This window comes from Hirundo rustica, chromosome 5 (genome assembly GCF_015227805.2).
Source record: "Hirundo rustica isolate bHirRus1 chromosome 5, bHirRus1.pri.v3, whole genome shotgun sequence".
NCBI classification, from domain to species: domain Eukaryota; kingdom Metazoa; phylum Chordata; class Aves; order Passeriformes; family Hirundinidae; genus Hirundo; species Hirundo rustica.
In genome coordinates, this window is record NC_053454.1 from 1,506,115 (window position 1) to 1,520,734 (window position 14,620).

Consider the following 14,620-nt stretch of genomic DNA (forward strand, 5'->3'; position numbering starts at 1 on the left):
TGGGGCAGACTAATTTTATTAACTGTTAATGAGTAGAAGCAGCATGAGCTCATTAAGAGTTTCCTTTTAAAAATGCTTTTAACTTAGTTGATATCACAAACTTGTGCTTATTTAATCCCCACACTAATTGACTGAAATGACCCGCACAAATAAGAGTTTATTTTAAAGTAAAACAGCTTTTTTGGCTGCTCTGGAGTCACAGAAAGATGATCTAACGTTTAAATATTTAATTATCCTTGTTGTTCTAGAATTACTCCGTTAGATAACGAGGACAGCCTCAGTTTGATCAAAACGGTAAGAAATAATAATCCCTATTTATTTAATTAGAAATTACAGCTCGAGTGTCTGTTTTCCCAGGGCATACTGAGATTTTTATGTGAACGCAAGCGTAAGGGGGGAGATCAGAGAGTTTTCAGATGCCGGAACAGATTTAACGAGAAGTCAGAATAAAACATTAACACAGATTCATGATCTCAGGCTTTAACCACAATGTAGAAATAGTGATGTAGGATGTTTGAAAAATACAGATTTTGCTGTTTCAATTGAAATATTTTAAGTTCTGCTTTCTCTTCCCTTCCCTCCAACTGCTGGATTGCTGCAGGCATCCATGATGGTGTTTGACATTCCAGACCTGCTCACGGGAAGAGGATGCTTGGGGTCTGTTGTGTTTTCAGAGTCCTTCCTCACATCACAAATACAGGTCAAAGAAAAAGGTGAGTGGTTGAAATTCTAACACCACTCTTTTCCTTCTGTTCCTTTGCTGTGATGGGAAAGCCAAAGGAATTCCAATGGATTTTTTTTTGCTGTTACCTTGCTGGGTTTGGAGCACTGAGAGCAAAGGAAAAAGCCATGGAGAGATCAGAATAAATCAGGATTTCTTTGGAACTCTGCAGAAGCTCTGTGTATGTCAGAGCACAAGAGGACTGGGAGCTAATCTGCTGAGAAAGCTCCATTTAAACACTCAGAAATCCTTAAAATAATAAAATTTTCATATTTGCTGAAGAAATGTCAACTCTTAAGAGTTACAGACTGTGTATTCTGAAATATATGGGTGGCACTACTTTAGTGGCCGTGGTGATATTAGGTCAAAGGCTGGATTTGGTGACCTTGGGAGGTCTTTTCCCAACCTTAACAATTCCCTGATTCCTCTGCTTTGCTTCCCTTGGCTTCCCTGCAGATGGCAGCATCCATCCAGACTCCAGGCACGTTATCCTGACATCAGCTATCCCAAGATTCGCTTCCTGGCTGGTGAGTGAGAGCACAGCCTCAGCTCAGCTCATCCACAAAGCAAAGCTTGGGCTGGGAGTGTGGATGGCTGAGGGAAAAGATGGAATTTGAGGACTGAAAAAGAATGCTGTAGCATTAACATGCCCTGATTTTTTTTTCGATTTGGATGCTAAGTGAGAAACTGAAGTGGAAACGAGCTTGATGGTTCCATCCACAGCACGAGTTTCAAATGATTTCGTTTTCACCTCGTCAGGTTTTTTAGCTGTTTAAAGGTCTGGGTGTTTTTTGAAGTGCACAGTGTGACTTTGGAAAATTCTGTTTATTGTGGAGCATTTTAGATCACCCCAGAAGAGAGCAAAGTCTGGTTCAAGATCTCTAATACCTCTGCACCGTGTGAGAGATAGAATTCCAAAGGATGTGCCAAAGCTGGGCATTGCCCTTTGGCAATGCATGCTTGAACAGCAATAAAAAATAAAACTGCATGCTTTCTACCTTTATAATATTATTTTAGTCCATAAAACAATTTAATGGGGAGATTGTGGTGCAAGAAATTATTTTGGTCCCTTGGTAACGTGGTATTAAGAGCACAAAATCGTTTTTGAAGCACTCTGGGCTCAGGGATTTTTCTGTCTGTGGCACCTGAGGTTTTGTTGGCCTCAAAACTTCTTCAATGCTTTTTATTTAATGTTAGACTTGCTTTATTTATATAAATCAAAATTCAAATGGAAGCTGTTTCTGGTTGCAGGTTGAAGACAGTGACGTGAAACTGTCTGAAAAGGCACAGCAAGTATTGAAGGTAAAATGAAATATTTGTGTTAAACTAAAGAAGTTACACTTTGATGAACCGGTATTTGAAAAAACTTGAGCTGCTACCAAACTCTCTTTATTATTATTATGTGTTACCTCTCTTCTGCAAGACTTGCCTGTTCTGCCCTGTCTTTTTCAAACTTCGACATGCAAAAAAATATATTGTGTGTAAAAGTTGGGAGGGTTTCTTTATTTCAAAGAATCACAAAACCCGAGAGCAAAAAGAGCCCTAATAAAACTGTGATTTCATGGAAGTCTCACTAAACATTACTCATTGAGCTCATGTGTTTCCAAAAGCCCCTCGAAACTTGATGCAACTTTCTTTTAACTTAATTAGCGTGCTAATGTCTAAAGGAAAACACTCTAAGCACTAGGAAAAAAAAAAAAAAAGAGTCTGGAATCTGGGAACATCTTAAATCACATGAGTTTCACATTTGTGGTGTAATTTGTGGTTCCCAGGAATGTTCATTATAAATAGATTTATTTTCATGTAATATACTTTTAGCTCAGTAGATTGACAAACTAAAAACAAAAAGCTCAAGCCTTGTGGTTGTGACAATAACTTGTAACTTCATAGCTGCTGGCAAAACCCAAATGGAAGGAAGGCTTTTAAAAATTATCCTCTTGCCTTGCTCTCTTTCCCTGGTCCTCCTGTAGCCATGCAGGATAAAACTCTTTAAAAGTTCTTCAGAGATGCTGTTTGAAAATATTTTCTATTGGAGCAAAAGCAAGAGAAAATGTTCCTGCCTGGATTGATCCAGTCTGTGATGTTGCTGTTTGTTTTGTTCTTTTTAGGAAGACAAATCTTTCCTGGGCACTTTACTCACTGGGGGTGATGGAGTTTATATCTGTTCCAGCAATCCACAGGCCATGCCTGCAGAAGGTGAGATGTAGTTGGGGTGGGTTTTTTTTTTTTGCTTGTTTTTTTCTTGTTTTGGTGGTTTTTGTTTTGTTTTTAAACATGAGAGGAAGGTTCTGGGATTCCCGCTCTGGTGAGCCGAACTGTGCCATCATCTTAAGCTTTCAATTTGCTTTTACAAATCCCTCGTGTTTAATTCCATGTCTGGTTCTTTTGTCCCTGACCTCTGCCTGAAAATCCTGGTCCTGGGAGGAGAATTCCTGCTGAGCTTTGGGCGCTGAGGCTTTGCAGAGCTGGGAGGAGGGCGGTGGCTTTTCCCCACAGCTCACGTTCAGAATATGCACAGACTGGCTCTTCCTGTCCTTAACAGATGAGGGGCCAGATGTTTTCTGCCTTTTCTGTCCCTTGTAAGTGTGAGGTTGGAAAGATTGGCCATTGCAGAAGTGCTGTGGGCTCCCAGCTCAGGAGGAGAAGGCAAATATTCCTCTCCAAGCCTCCTCCTGGAGCTGTCGTGCTCCAGTTTTTTGCCATTGTCATTTTCTCTCAGGAATTCAGAGTTTGTCAGCACAGGTGCTCAGTGTGGTACCGAAAAATCCCTGATTTTGCTCCTTCTCAGAGCCAATCCAGTTACAGCTTTTTGACACTGGCAGCACTCTTGGATTGTTCCTCCTCTTTTGGTGCCTTTCCCTTCAAGAACTTAAATAACATGAATTTCCCAGGAGTAAGACCGAAAACAATTCGATAGGACCATTAGATTTCCCTCCCTCCTCGTACCTTGAATTAATAGATACTCTTTAAGGCATAACACTTTCATATAAAATCTGTTTTATACAGAGAAGGTGTTGCTGTCACAGTGCTGATGTGCAGCAGAAGGTGGGGAATATCTGACATTCAGTGCTTGGTGCTGACAGTCTTTAGAGGAGAAAACCTTCAGCTTTATCGTCTTTGCCCTGGAGTGGTGAGGATAAATAATGATGTGCAAGGCAATTCAGCAGCAACCCTCACGTAAGGGAAGCTGTTTTTGCTCTAATTGATCAGATTTCACAGGGAAGAGGTTAATGCAGAGTGCGATGTTCAGCTGTTTTGCAATGCAGTGCTGTGGGCACTTGTTCACTCAGTAAATAACTGGAGAATGCTGGAATTTTTTCCTTTTTTTTTTTTTTTTTTTTTTTTTTGCCTTTGTTAAAACTGGCTCTGTGTGCCCCAAAGGAGCAATTGCCTTTTTCCTTTTCTTTTCTTTTCTTTTTTTTGAGATTTGTGAAGTTCAGTGTTTCACTAACTATTGAGCTGGAGAGTTACAAGTAGGTGCTTTAAATGAAACGGTGAGATTTTTTTAGGTATCAGGTGACACTGAAGCTGATTTTCTTCCCCAGTTTAGGCTCTGCTGAGGTTGCAGCCCTGTAGTCTGGCACTATGAGCTGCAAAAGGTGCATAAAATTCATGGAATAGTTTGGGTTGGAAAGGATCTTAAGTAACATTTAGTTCCAACTGCTTGCCGTGGGCAGAAACACCTTCCAGTAGCCCAAGTTGCTCCAAAAAATTTAATTATTAAGTTAAATTCTAATTTAAAATTTAATTATTGTTAAATTTTAATTAAGAATTCCCTTTAGAAGTTAATTTTTTTAAAGTTTAATTTAAACTTAGTGTTTGAATTTTCCACTTAAACGCTGTTCAGTTATCTACGGTGTTTAAATTGTCAATTGTTTTGGACGCAGTCGTTACTGAAGTTCTTGTATTGTCGATTTTGTATTTGTGGAAGTTTGAAATTCGACAGGATGGAATTTTTTTGCTTTTAATTTTAAAAAAGTGCCTCAGAATACTTATGGTAAGTGGTTCTGTGGGATGAGATGAACTCAGATGCAGTAGTCACGATTCCTGCCCTTGCTAGTGAGATCCAGTAAAGACTGACTGGTTGTGCTCACTAAATATTACCCCAGATCAAATTTACTGCTTGTTAAATACAACAAAATTCTGCAAGATGGCAGATTTCTTCCTCAGGAGGAAGAGACAGTCATCATGAGAAGCTGAAATGCTGATTTATACCTCATGCAATTCTTTTTCCTTCAAATTCTAGGCAAATTGTATTTCTTTTCCGATGGAATTCTGTTCTGTGATCCCCACCACGGCAGCATTTCCGTTTCCAAGAACCACATGAGTTCCATTTCTCTCTATGATGGGGTGAGTATTTTGGCTGTTCTCTCTGTCGTAAAGTTTACATCAGTTTTCTTAACAATGATTCTCTTGGGTCCTGGTGCAAAGTTTAGATTTCAGCTTCCGTTCTGAGTGTCTGTGCAACTGCAATAACTGCAAATCTCTGCAGTTTTGGTGCTGATTAACTGAAATCAGTGAGTGAGGAGGAGAGAACTTTGTATTGCAGTTAGCAGCGTAGTGTTAATAGCGTGAAAACTGCTTTTTATTAAATGAAAAAATAGGGAACACGACATTTATCAAAGGGATGAAGGGATGGATAGAGAAGAGTTCAAGGTGTGGTTAAGTCATAGGGTGTTTTGGAGGGTGAAATGCTGCCTTTTATTACAAAATATATTTGAATCTCTCACTTGGCTGCCAGTGTTGAGGCTCGGTGGGAATTGAGAGGTTAATGATGGCAACTCAGCTCTGTCCACCTCGAGGCGGAGACACTGGGTTAACCAGCACTTCTTCAGGGTGGAAAAGAGAATATTTGTGTTGGTTACTGCTTCCTAAACACTGGGAGGGGAAAAAAAAAAAAAAAATCAGTTTCCTTTGGTTTCTCTTTTGTTCAGGTACAGTATTCCCCATTTGTTCAGCGGCCTCCTCCAGCATTGTGCTGGGTGATTTCATCGCACAATACAGGAAACCAGTAAAATACAATAAAAGTGTGTGATTCAATTGAGATGAGAACACGGCAGCTCAGGGAGCCTTACCTTAGCTGCCTTTTCTTGGACATCGTATTGATTGCCCCTCGCTCGTTTCAGAAGCTATTTTAACGCTGACCTTCCTTTGATTGTTTGAGTCAAGACGCTCACTTTCGTGAAAGTTGCTATTTCTGGGACCTGGCCGTCGTTCTTGAAATGATGCCAGATTTTTGTGTGGAGCTAAGCCTTGACAGGGAGTGTATTATTGTTCTACTGACTTGGCAGAATGTGAGGGTGTGGAGGGTTTTTAAACTGTTAAGAAGTGACAGGAGGAGCAGGGGGAATCGTTGCTTGTTCTTTCCAAAAGTTATTGCAGCAAGATGGATGGAAAAGAAAAAGGAGAATTTCATGTTCCGATTAAAATAAAAAATGCCAAGCCTTGAAGTGATGCAAAATGCGGGTTTTTTTTAGCATGATGCCAGTGAGATACTTTTCTTTTTAACTTGAAAATATCTGCTCCTGTACGTGCTGCAGACTCCTGTGCTGTGAGAAACAGGGCACTGAGCTCCTGAAATCCCTGGGGCTCGTGCGTGGAGGGCAGGGGAGATCCTGGCCATTCATCAAGTGAACAAATATTACCAAGCGATATTTCGATTTCACAACGACATTAACATCTTGTAAAACTTGGAGCTGGCTCCTTCCAGCCTCATGTCTGTGGGGATTGTTGCTGCTGCTGCTGCTTTTCAGCTTTTTTCAATTTGTGGAGCCCGAAATGTTTTCCAGGAGCAGATTTGTTGGACGCTCCTCTTGCTGACAGCAGCGTGGATGAGTTGGCCCTGGAGTCACTTCTCAGGAAATCTCTAAGCCATTCTGTAGAATCTAGGATCTGTGAATTCTCTTCCAAAAGCCATTTTCTCTTAAAAAGGAATGGTTCTCTCTGAGGAGAATATTTTTTGCGTGTTCTTCAGTAACCTCTGTGAGTTTGAGAGGATTATTTTTATAATTAATCTCTCAGTCAGCAAAGCAGAGAGATTCTGTTTGCAGATGTCTCTGAGTTGATACCAGTTCTTATGTAACAGTTCCCCAACTTGAGCTTTTTCTTCTCAACAACGAGTACAGTGAGTTCTTTGCCCATTTCTATTTCTAAGTGAAGTGGATACCACTAGAATTCTGATTTGAGCCCTACATAATTGAGTTCTCATTTCCCAGGAACGTTTCATGTTTCTGAATTGTTCTGATTTTCTACAAGTTCGATGTGAAAAGGGTTACGAGTCAGAGCTTGAACATAAAACACTTCAGCATCCTGGAGATTTGTATCTAAAATCCTGTTCTGGATTCTAGAGTCCTGGAATGGTTTGGGTTGGAAGGAACCTTAAACCCCATCCCATTCCACCCCTTGCCATGGGCAGGGACACCTTCCACTTCCCCAGGCTGCTCCAAGCCCCATCCAATGCCTTGAGCACTTGCAGGGATGGGGCATCTCCCACCACTCTGGGAAAAAAAAAACAAAACCCAAACAAAGGAAAAAAATAACCCAAGAAAAACAAGTCAGTGTTTTCTTGGAACAAAAACTGAACCTGAGTTCAGTGTTTCTGAGGGAAGCACAGCCTGAGGGCTTCAGCCTCCCTTGTCACCATTTTAGCTGGCATTTTTCACGTGGTGTAGACAAAGAGCTTGTTGTTTGAAGCAGTAGCAGAGGAAGGCTCAAGATTTTGGTGTGGACAAGAGGAGATATTAAAATTCAAGCTTTGCTTTCAGGACAAAAGTTTTGTGCCTCGGTCAAACTCAGATCCTTTATTTTAAGCTTGTGGTATCTCCAGTAGCTGCAGAGGAGAAACTGAGGGGTGCTCCACCCCTCCTGCTCCATCCCTGTGCCATGCAAAGTAGAAAACGTTAATTTTAACTTGTCCTGTTTCTTCCTTTTGCAGGATTCCAACAGCGTTGTTGCTGCTCTCTTTATAGACTTCAAAAGTTCCCTGCTTCCTCATCTCCCTGTTGAATTCCACACCCAGAACAACTTTCTGATGATTGCACTTTTCCCCAAAAGAAAGATTTACAAAGCTTTTTATTCACAGGTAAAGTGAAAAAAGAAGCTTGGTTGGGGTGGGGGAGAAACCACCTAATTGCTCTGTGTGTTTAAGATGTGTGAGAAACTCGAATTTCTGTATGAATTTCCAGTGATGCTGCTGCTTGTCGAGTTTGACGCTCCCCATGTGCTTTCACTTTGCCTTCTGAAGGCAGCGAGGGCTCTAAAAACTCCTTTGCTGAGCTGCATTTCAATGTAGCTCTGGTGTGTGAGTTGCTGCGGGGATTGTATGGAGTGGCAGAGGTTCCATTGTGTGTTTTTGTGGTCAGACACATTTGGATCGTGATCCTTGGGGAAGCGGAGTTAAAGTTTTTTAAGTCTCCCATATGGCATTGTATTATCCCCTAAGTAGATTGGCTTCGTGCATTGTGCTGCAGAGGCTTTTAATAAACCCAGCTTTGTAACAATAGTGCTTTTGAGGAAATGAGCCTGGAGATTTTAGGGCTTCACAAGGGTTTTAGGATGTGCTCATCACACTGGGTTGGAAAAGACCACCTAGCTCAGTGAGCAGTCCCCACTGGTCGTATTAATGGTACCATAAAATGTCTCCTCCTTTTATCTTAAGTGTTTAAATTCCTCCCACTGTTCCACTCTGTGAATGGATGGCAATCTGTTGTTTGTTTGTATTTGAATTTTCAGCCTATTTTATTAATTCTGCTTTTATATCTGTTTTCTTTTTCTCTACCAGAACACATCCTCGAGATACTCACAAATCTCAGACCTATTCTTTCTGCTTCATTTGGCCTAATAAAACAAAACCAGATCCTTTTTAATCTATGCCTATAAAAAGTTCTTCTTTCTTCTGATAGTTGTAATGCTTTTCTTTTGATCTGGTTTTCGGCTGTAGATATCCAAACTGTGGGTAATATCTGAGATGAGGGTGTTTGTTTCCTCTGCTGCTCCTTTTCTCAGGGCTATTTATTCCTGTCCTCCTTCGAGTTAATTTTTTTTTGCTGAACAGTTCCTCACTGAAGTTCAGTTTGGAGAGTTTAACTTTCTCATTTGGCACCACACCAGTTGCTTTGCTCAAGCAGATAAAACAAATCTCTTGTCTTCAAGATGTTCTCTCATGAACAAAACTCTTCATCAAATTGACTTTACCTGATTGTGTAAACCATGGAAATATATTATTGTGTTTTGTCAGTATTTACCTTCAGGTGTTTTATCGATTACCTCCAAAATTCCTTCTAAAACTCTGTGTGCCTCACAGGTTACAAAGATTCATTAAAATGTAGGTGCTGCTTCTACCCTCCTTAATTATCTGGCTTGATGCCTCACTCACTGCACCTATACTTTGATTATTCCAAACCTCGTGGAAACAGGGAATTGCAAGTGCCCTATTACCCAAATCTGGGTTTGTTTAAAACTGAGCTGAAATCTGCTGTGCAGACCCTGTGAGGAGGATGAGGTGATGCCTTTCCCATCCTCACTCTGACTGCTACAGGAGGAGAATTTATTTCGGCTTTGGGATGTGTTGATTTCTTTTTTTTTTCCCCTTGATGCTGTAGCAACTCTTTTTTAAACTTCCATGAAGTTGTACAGCAGGGCCTGATACAGCTCCACTTCTTAGCCTGACCTATGTTTTCACTTTATCCCCAACCCTTTGACTCTTACAGAACACAATTTTCTCTTGTCCATTCCTTTTTTCCATCCCTCCCAGTCCCTTATTTGGGTCCCTTTGGTGTGTTTTGAAGCTTGTGTGGATCCTTCTGCGTGAGCAAATATTGCCTTTGTTAATATCAAAATATATTTTATTTTGATGGTTTTTATCTCTTACCCTTGTGTTTGGGATGCTGAGTTTTTAATGGAAAGCAGTTGTGTGTCCCCCCAGTTGTTTTGTCTTGCAGACAGTTATTGTGAAAAATGGCTGTTGCCTTTACTCATGAAGAAGAAGGGAAATTCCAAACACTGGCAGGACTTTGTGATTCATCTGAATCTGATTTCTAGGTTCCCGGTGCCGTTCAGATTAATGTGTCTTGGCTGGAGCAATTGGGTGTGAGCCAAAACATTCCCTAGAGGAACCAAGGCTTTCCTTTTCTTTTGGGAGGGAACTGAGTTTTTCCTAAATTTCGGGTAATGATTGCTGCAGTTTCACCTCATGAAAATTACAGCAGTGCTTCAAAGAGACTTTTATTAATTCAGTTCCTGCTCTAGAGCACTTGGGCTACAAACACCCACATTTTTATCAGGGAGGCCCTTTCAGTAAATTCCTAAAGCACTTCCAATCTAGCTACAGAAAAGGTTGCAAAATCTGATCTGTAGATTTGAATTCTTTAATAGTTGGAGTTGGAAGGGACCTCAGGGCACATCTCATTCCACCCAGGAACCTTCCACTATCCCAGGTTTCTCCAAGCCCCATCCAACACTTGGGCACTTCCAGGGATGGGGCAGCCACAGCTTCTCTTGCAGCAAAGCCTTTGTTTTGCAATACTTAATGGTGTGTGAAAATGTGTCTATTTTTTTTTTTAGGTGAGCAAAACCAATTCCTCAACAAATTCAAAGCAGCTTTGGGAAAATGATGACGCTCATGCATTGATTTGGTTTCTTCCAGGTTTTCTCTTCATGGAAAAACCAGACAAACTCAGGATTATCTCTAAGGGTTGTCCAGGAAGAATTCCTGTCTGAGGAACAAAAGAAGCTGTAAGTTCCTGCCACTGCAGTGCAGTTACAGAGAAGCTGCAGTCAGAAAAACGCTGTTATTTATTTGTTTTGATAATAGTTAAAAAAAGAACTGTTGCATTTTTAGTGCAACACTCGCTTTATTTTTGTTGGTACCACTTAGTGTGTAGCCATGTGGTTTAAAGAAGAGAATTTTTTAGATTTCTCCTTTAACTGATTCATTTCTTTCTTTCTTTTAGGCATTCCAGTGTTCAGAAGCTCTTCAGCGCCTTGTCTTTTTCTTCTGGGGAAAGATGCAGGGAGCTGAAGCTGTCTGCTGCCATTCCAGAACTGGAGAGGTGAGAAATTACTTTTGTCTTCGAGGCATTCGTTCTGTCAGAAATGATACAAAAAATATTTTTGGTAGACGTGATAGCCATCTAAAAATGTTTCTTAAATAATTCTGTCTTTACAACTGGGCTGTTTTTATTCTGAGATGAATAATTTCCTCTCTAGCTTGACCTTTTAATACTCTTATTTTAGTAATTTCCCAGCTATTTGTATGGATGAAATCTTTTGCTGTCAATTGTAAGGAAGTAAACCTTTTATTTTTGGAAGGTTTGTGCAGCACTTCACAGTCAGCAGCGTCAGTGCCAAGCCAGTGATGAGAGCACATCTTCCCATCCTTCTCCAACAGTCAGAAACCATTTCTGACAGCAAAGCAGAAGGTGATAAGGTAAGGAAACAACTCCACAAAAATTTTTAGCCCTCACAGAGGATATTTGGAATATTCTGTCAGTAGTTCTGTTGCAGTGTAATAAAATACTGATCACGTTCAGCCATGCTCTGCCTCCTCCTCCGCCACCACCAGTTTTTTTGCCTTGTTTTCCTGGTTATAGACTTAATTCTTTTCCATTTAAACAGTCTTTTGAAAGTGCAAATGGCCTTTCAGCCTGATGAAATAGAGGCAGAAAATGAGGCGTAGATCTTTAAGCGAAGTGTTTTCTCTGATGTCCAGAGAGACTTTGCCCTAAAGCAGCAGCTTGTTTTTATGAATTGCTGAATAATGTAACTGAATTGTTCTCTGGAACATAAAAGTCCTTTAAATAGCATAGAGGTAACACATGATATTTAACATTTGCTGATATTATCTGTACAACCCTCCTTTCTCTATAGGGGCAATAACAATTGTCTGACTTAAGGCGTGCTTTAAATAGCATTTTCAGAGAAAATATTGCCTTGGAGCTTCCCAGCTTTTGAAATCTGCTGAAAACAAAGCCAAAGCAGCAGGAATATAATCTTTCCTTGGAATATTGCTGGGGCTTGCTTCAGAGACCATTCTGACAATTAATAAACCCTTAGGATCGTTTTTAAATCTGATTTTAAAAGGTTGGTTTAACCGTGGATTTTTAAAAAAGAAAGAAAAACCTACATGAATCACGGGAAACAGCCTTTTTGGCGTCTGCAGCAGTGCTTCTGTGGTTATTTGGTGTTTAGACTTCCCTTGTGCCCTGTTCCTGTGTTGCAGGTGATCATCACCATCATCACTGGGCTGCCAGGATGCCGTTCCAGCGACCTGTGTTCTTTCCTTGTCACTTTTACCAAGGAGCATGGCAGGTTGGTGCATGATCTGCACTGATCACCAAAAAAAAAAAAAAACCATCTTGGCATGAAGGAAAAAAAAAAAATCACTGTTTCATTTGGTGGTTTTTTAAACCTAATTTCACACTGCTCTTAAATTTATTCGTTTAGATAGAAGAACAGCACGTGGGATTTCTTTGTTGCCTATTCCATGTGGTGAAGTGTTTCCATTTATTGATTTGTAGTGATTCTAAAATGCTTTTTATTTATCTTTTTTTGAGAAAAGATTGTACTAACAGTCCTTACAGCATTGTTTTTAATGTAGCCTGATTTGAGGTATATTCAGGACATCCACTGAACGGCAGTAAGGTAAATCTGCTGTAGGAGTTTGCCATTCTGTGTGTGGATAATGCTTCTGGAAAATAATAATAAAAAAAGTCTTACCCTTTAAATTCTTACAGCCAAACACCTCAGCATTTAATCTTAGCCATGTTCTGCACTGTATTTTTACTTTTAACTCAATGTCTTGATTTTATCAAGTTGATTCAGAGCAGTTTTGTGGTTCTGTTATTGGGCAGACACGTAAGGTGACTTTTGAAGGTTGTGTAATAACACATCTCCTCATGTTTTCCTGCAAATGTCATTGTTACTTTCCATTTTTGCAGTGAAATGTTTTCATGCCCAGACTCTTGAATTGGATTTCTCTAATTTTTGTTTACTGCATCGCTGCCAGTGATCAGCGTTACTCATACGACGTACAGCTCTGAAAAAGCTGCTGGACGTTGTTTTATTGAAAAACAACAAAAAAACCACCCACAAACCCCTTTGGCAGTCAGATAAAGAATGTGCTTCTGCTGGAAACGATGGAAATCCAAATAAATCCCCCTTTCCCACTTGGCCAAGCCGAACGAGATCACGATGAGAGATGCGAAATCTTTGGGCTTGTCCAACTTCCTTCTGCTTTATTGGTTTGACATAGGAAGGAACCAGAGCTGTTGTGTCACGGCACGTGAGCTCCTTTCCTCGTTGTGTGTGGTTTTAGGTGGATTGTTTATCGGCAGACCATGGACAGTCCCGAGTGTTTCAGTGCCTCCCACTTCCAGCGCTTCCTGGCCGGGGTCCTGGAGGCTCAGCAGAACCTCGGCGTCCGTCAGCCCGCCCACGCTGGGAAGAGCAAGAGGCTCCTGGTGGTGCTGCAAGGGTAAAGGCTTCTCAAACTCTTGAAACTGTGGTGTAGAATAAGGGAATTCTGCTTTACTCAGCTTTCCTGTCCCTGTTGATTTTGTTGTCGCTTTGGGAAAAGCCTCGGTAGCATCAATTTCCGCGTTTTGGAAGCAGTGTGCGCTCACAGCTCAGAACCTCCTGGTGCTGGGCAGCAGGAAAAGGGGGGATTCCCTGTGCCCTGCTTGGGTGAGACCCCAGCTGCAGAGCTTCTCCAGCTCCAGAAGGACGTGGAGCTGCTGGAGCAAATCCAGAGGAGGCCACGGAGCTGCTCCAAGGGCTGGAGCCAGGCTGGGAGAGCTGGGAATGTTCCCCTGGAGGAGAGAAAACTCCAGGGATGTTGGAGTCCAGGGCATTCCTTTGGTTGCCCTGGGGGGTCTGGGACCCCAGCCCAGAGCTCAGAGAGACACTGGCTTTGATTTCAATCCATGGGAAAAACTTCCTACACTGAGAGAAGGTTTACATGCCACAAGAATGTGAGAAATAGTAGTTTAGCTTATCACAGAATGAGAAAATAGTAGTTTTAGGTTCCTAGCATTGAAGCGAATGGGGACAAGATGGAGAATCTGGGGCGTTGTCTCCTTCTCCTTCTTCTTCCCTCACTCCATTGCTGCATTGACGTGGCACAAAGTAGTTAGTGAGGATTGGGTCAAAGTAAAGATGACCTTTTTAGTAATAGTGATAGACATTGGTAAGAAATAGTAAACAAGAAATACGTAGTAATTAGTATAAAAGATAAGGACAGCCCAGCTCGGGGGGAGACGTGAGGAATCCATGCAGCTGCGAACATCTTGTCGGACTCCGAGAAAATTGTAAGATAAGAACTAATAAATGAAGTATGCAACCTTGAAAAATCTAAACCTGAGAACTCCGTCTCTTCCTTCGGCTCGGCTCGGAGCTGCGCAGGGGAGCAAGGACCCTGAAACCACCTCAATGTTGGGGTAAGACCCCGACACAGGGAGAGCTCAGAGCTCCTGCCAGAGCCTAAAGGGGCTCCAGGAGAGCTGGAGAGGGACTGGAGACAAGGGATGGAGGGACAGGACACAGGGAATGGCCTCCCACTGCCTGAGGGCAGGAATGGATGGGATATGGGGAAGGAATTCTGCCCTGTGGGGATGGAGAGGCCCTGGAATGGATTTCCCAGAGAAGCTCTGGCTGCCCCTGCATCCCTGGAGTTGTCCAAGGCCAGGTTGGACAGGCTTGGAGCCACCTGGGTGAGTGGAAGGTGTCCCTGCCATGGCGAGGGACTAAGATGACCCTTAAGGTCCTTTCCAACCCCAACTATTCTGTGATCTGTGACCCTGACTCCAGAGCTGCCAGCAGAAATCAGACTGTCAAAAATCTCCTGTTGCCCCATAGAGCAGGTGATGGCAGAGGAAGAATGTGTTTTGGATAAATGCCTTTTCC

At 41.7% G+C, this 14,620-nt stretch overlaps 1 protein-coding gene across 1 annotated transcript in view; it reads left to right on the top strand.

Moving 5' to 3' along the window:
- The window catches only part of DNAAF9 (dynein axonemal assembly factor 9), a 68,045-nt gene that overhangs the window by 32,950 nt on the left and 20,475 nt on the right, over positions 1-14,620 (top strand). The window contains exons 16-27 of the mRNA XM_040065571.2: positions 249-294; positions 602-713; positions 1,178-1,248; positions 1,973-2,023; positions 2,830-2,917; positions 4,968-5,071; positions 7,656-7,802; positions 10,365-10,453; positions 10,672-10,770; positions 11,030-11,147; positions 11,940-12,028; positions 13,035-13,193. Coding sequence (XP_039921505.1) covers positions 249-294; positions 602-713; positions 1,178-1,248; positions 1,973-2,023; positions 2,830-2,917; positions 4,968-5,071; positions 7,656-7,802; positions 10,365-10,453; positions 10,672-10,770; positions 11,030-11,147; positions 11,940-12,028; positions 13,035-13,193 — 1,173 coding nt within the window. The remainder of the gene's footprint in view (positions 1-248; positions 295-601; positions 714-1,177; positions 1,249-1,972; positions 2,024-2,829; positions 2,918-4,967; positions 5,072-7,655; positions 7,803-10,364; positions 10,454-10,671; positions 10,771-11,029; positions 11,148-11,939; positions 12,029-13,034; positions 13,194-14,620) is intronic.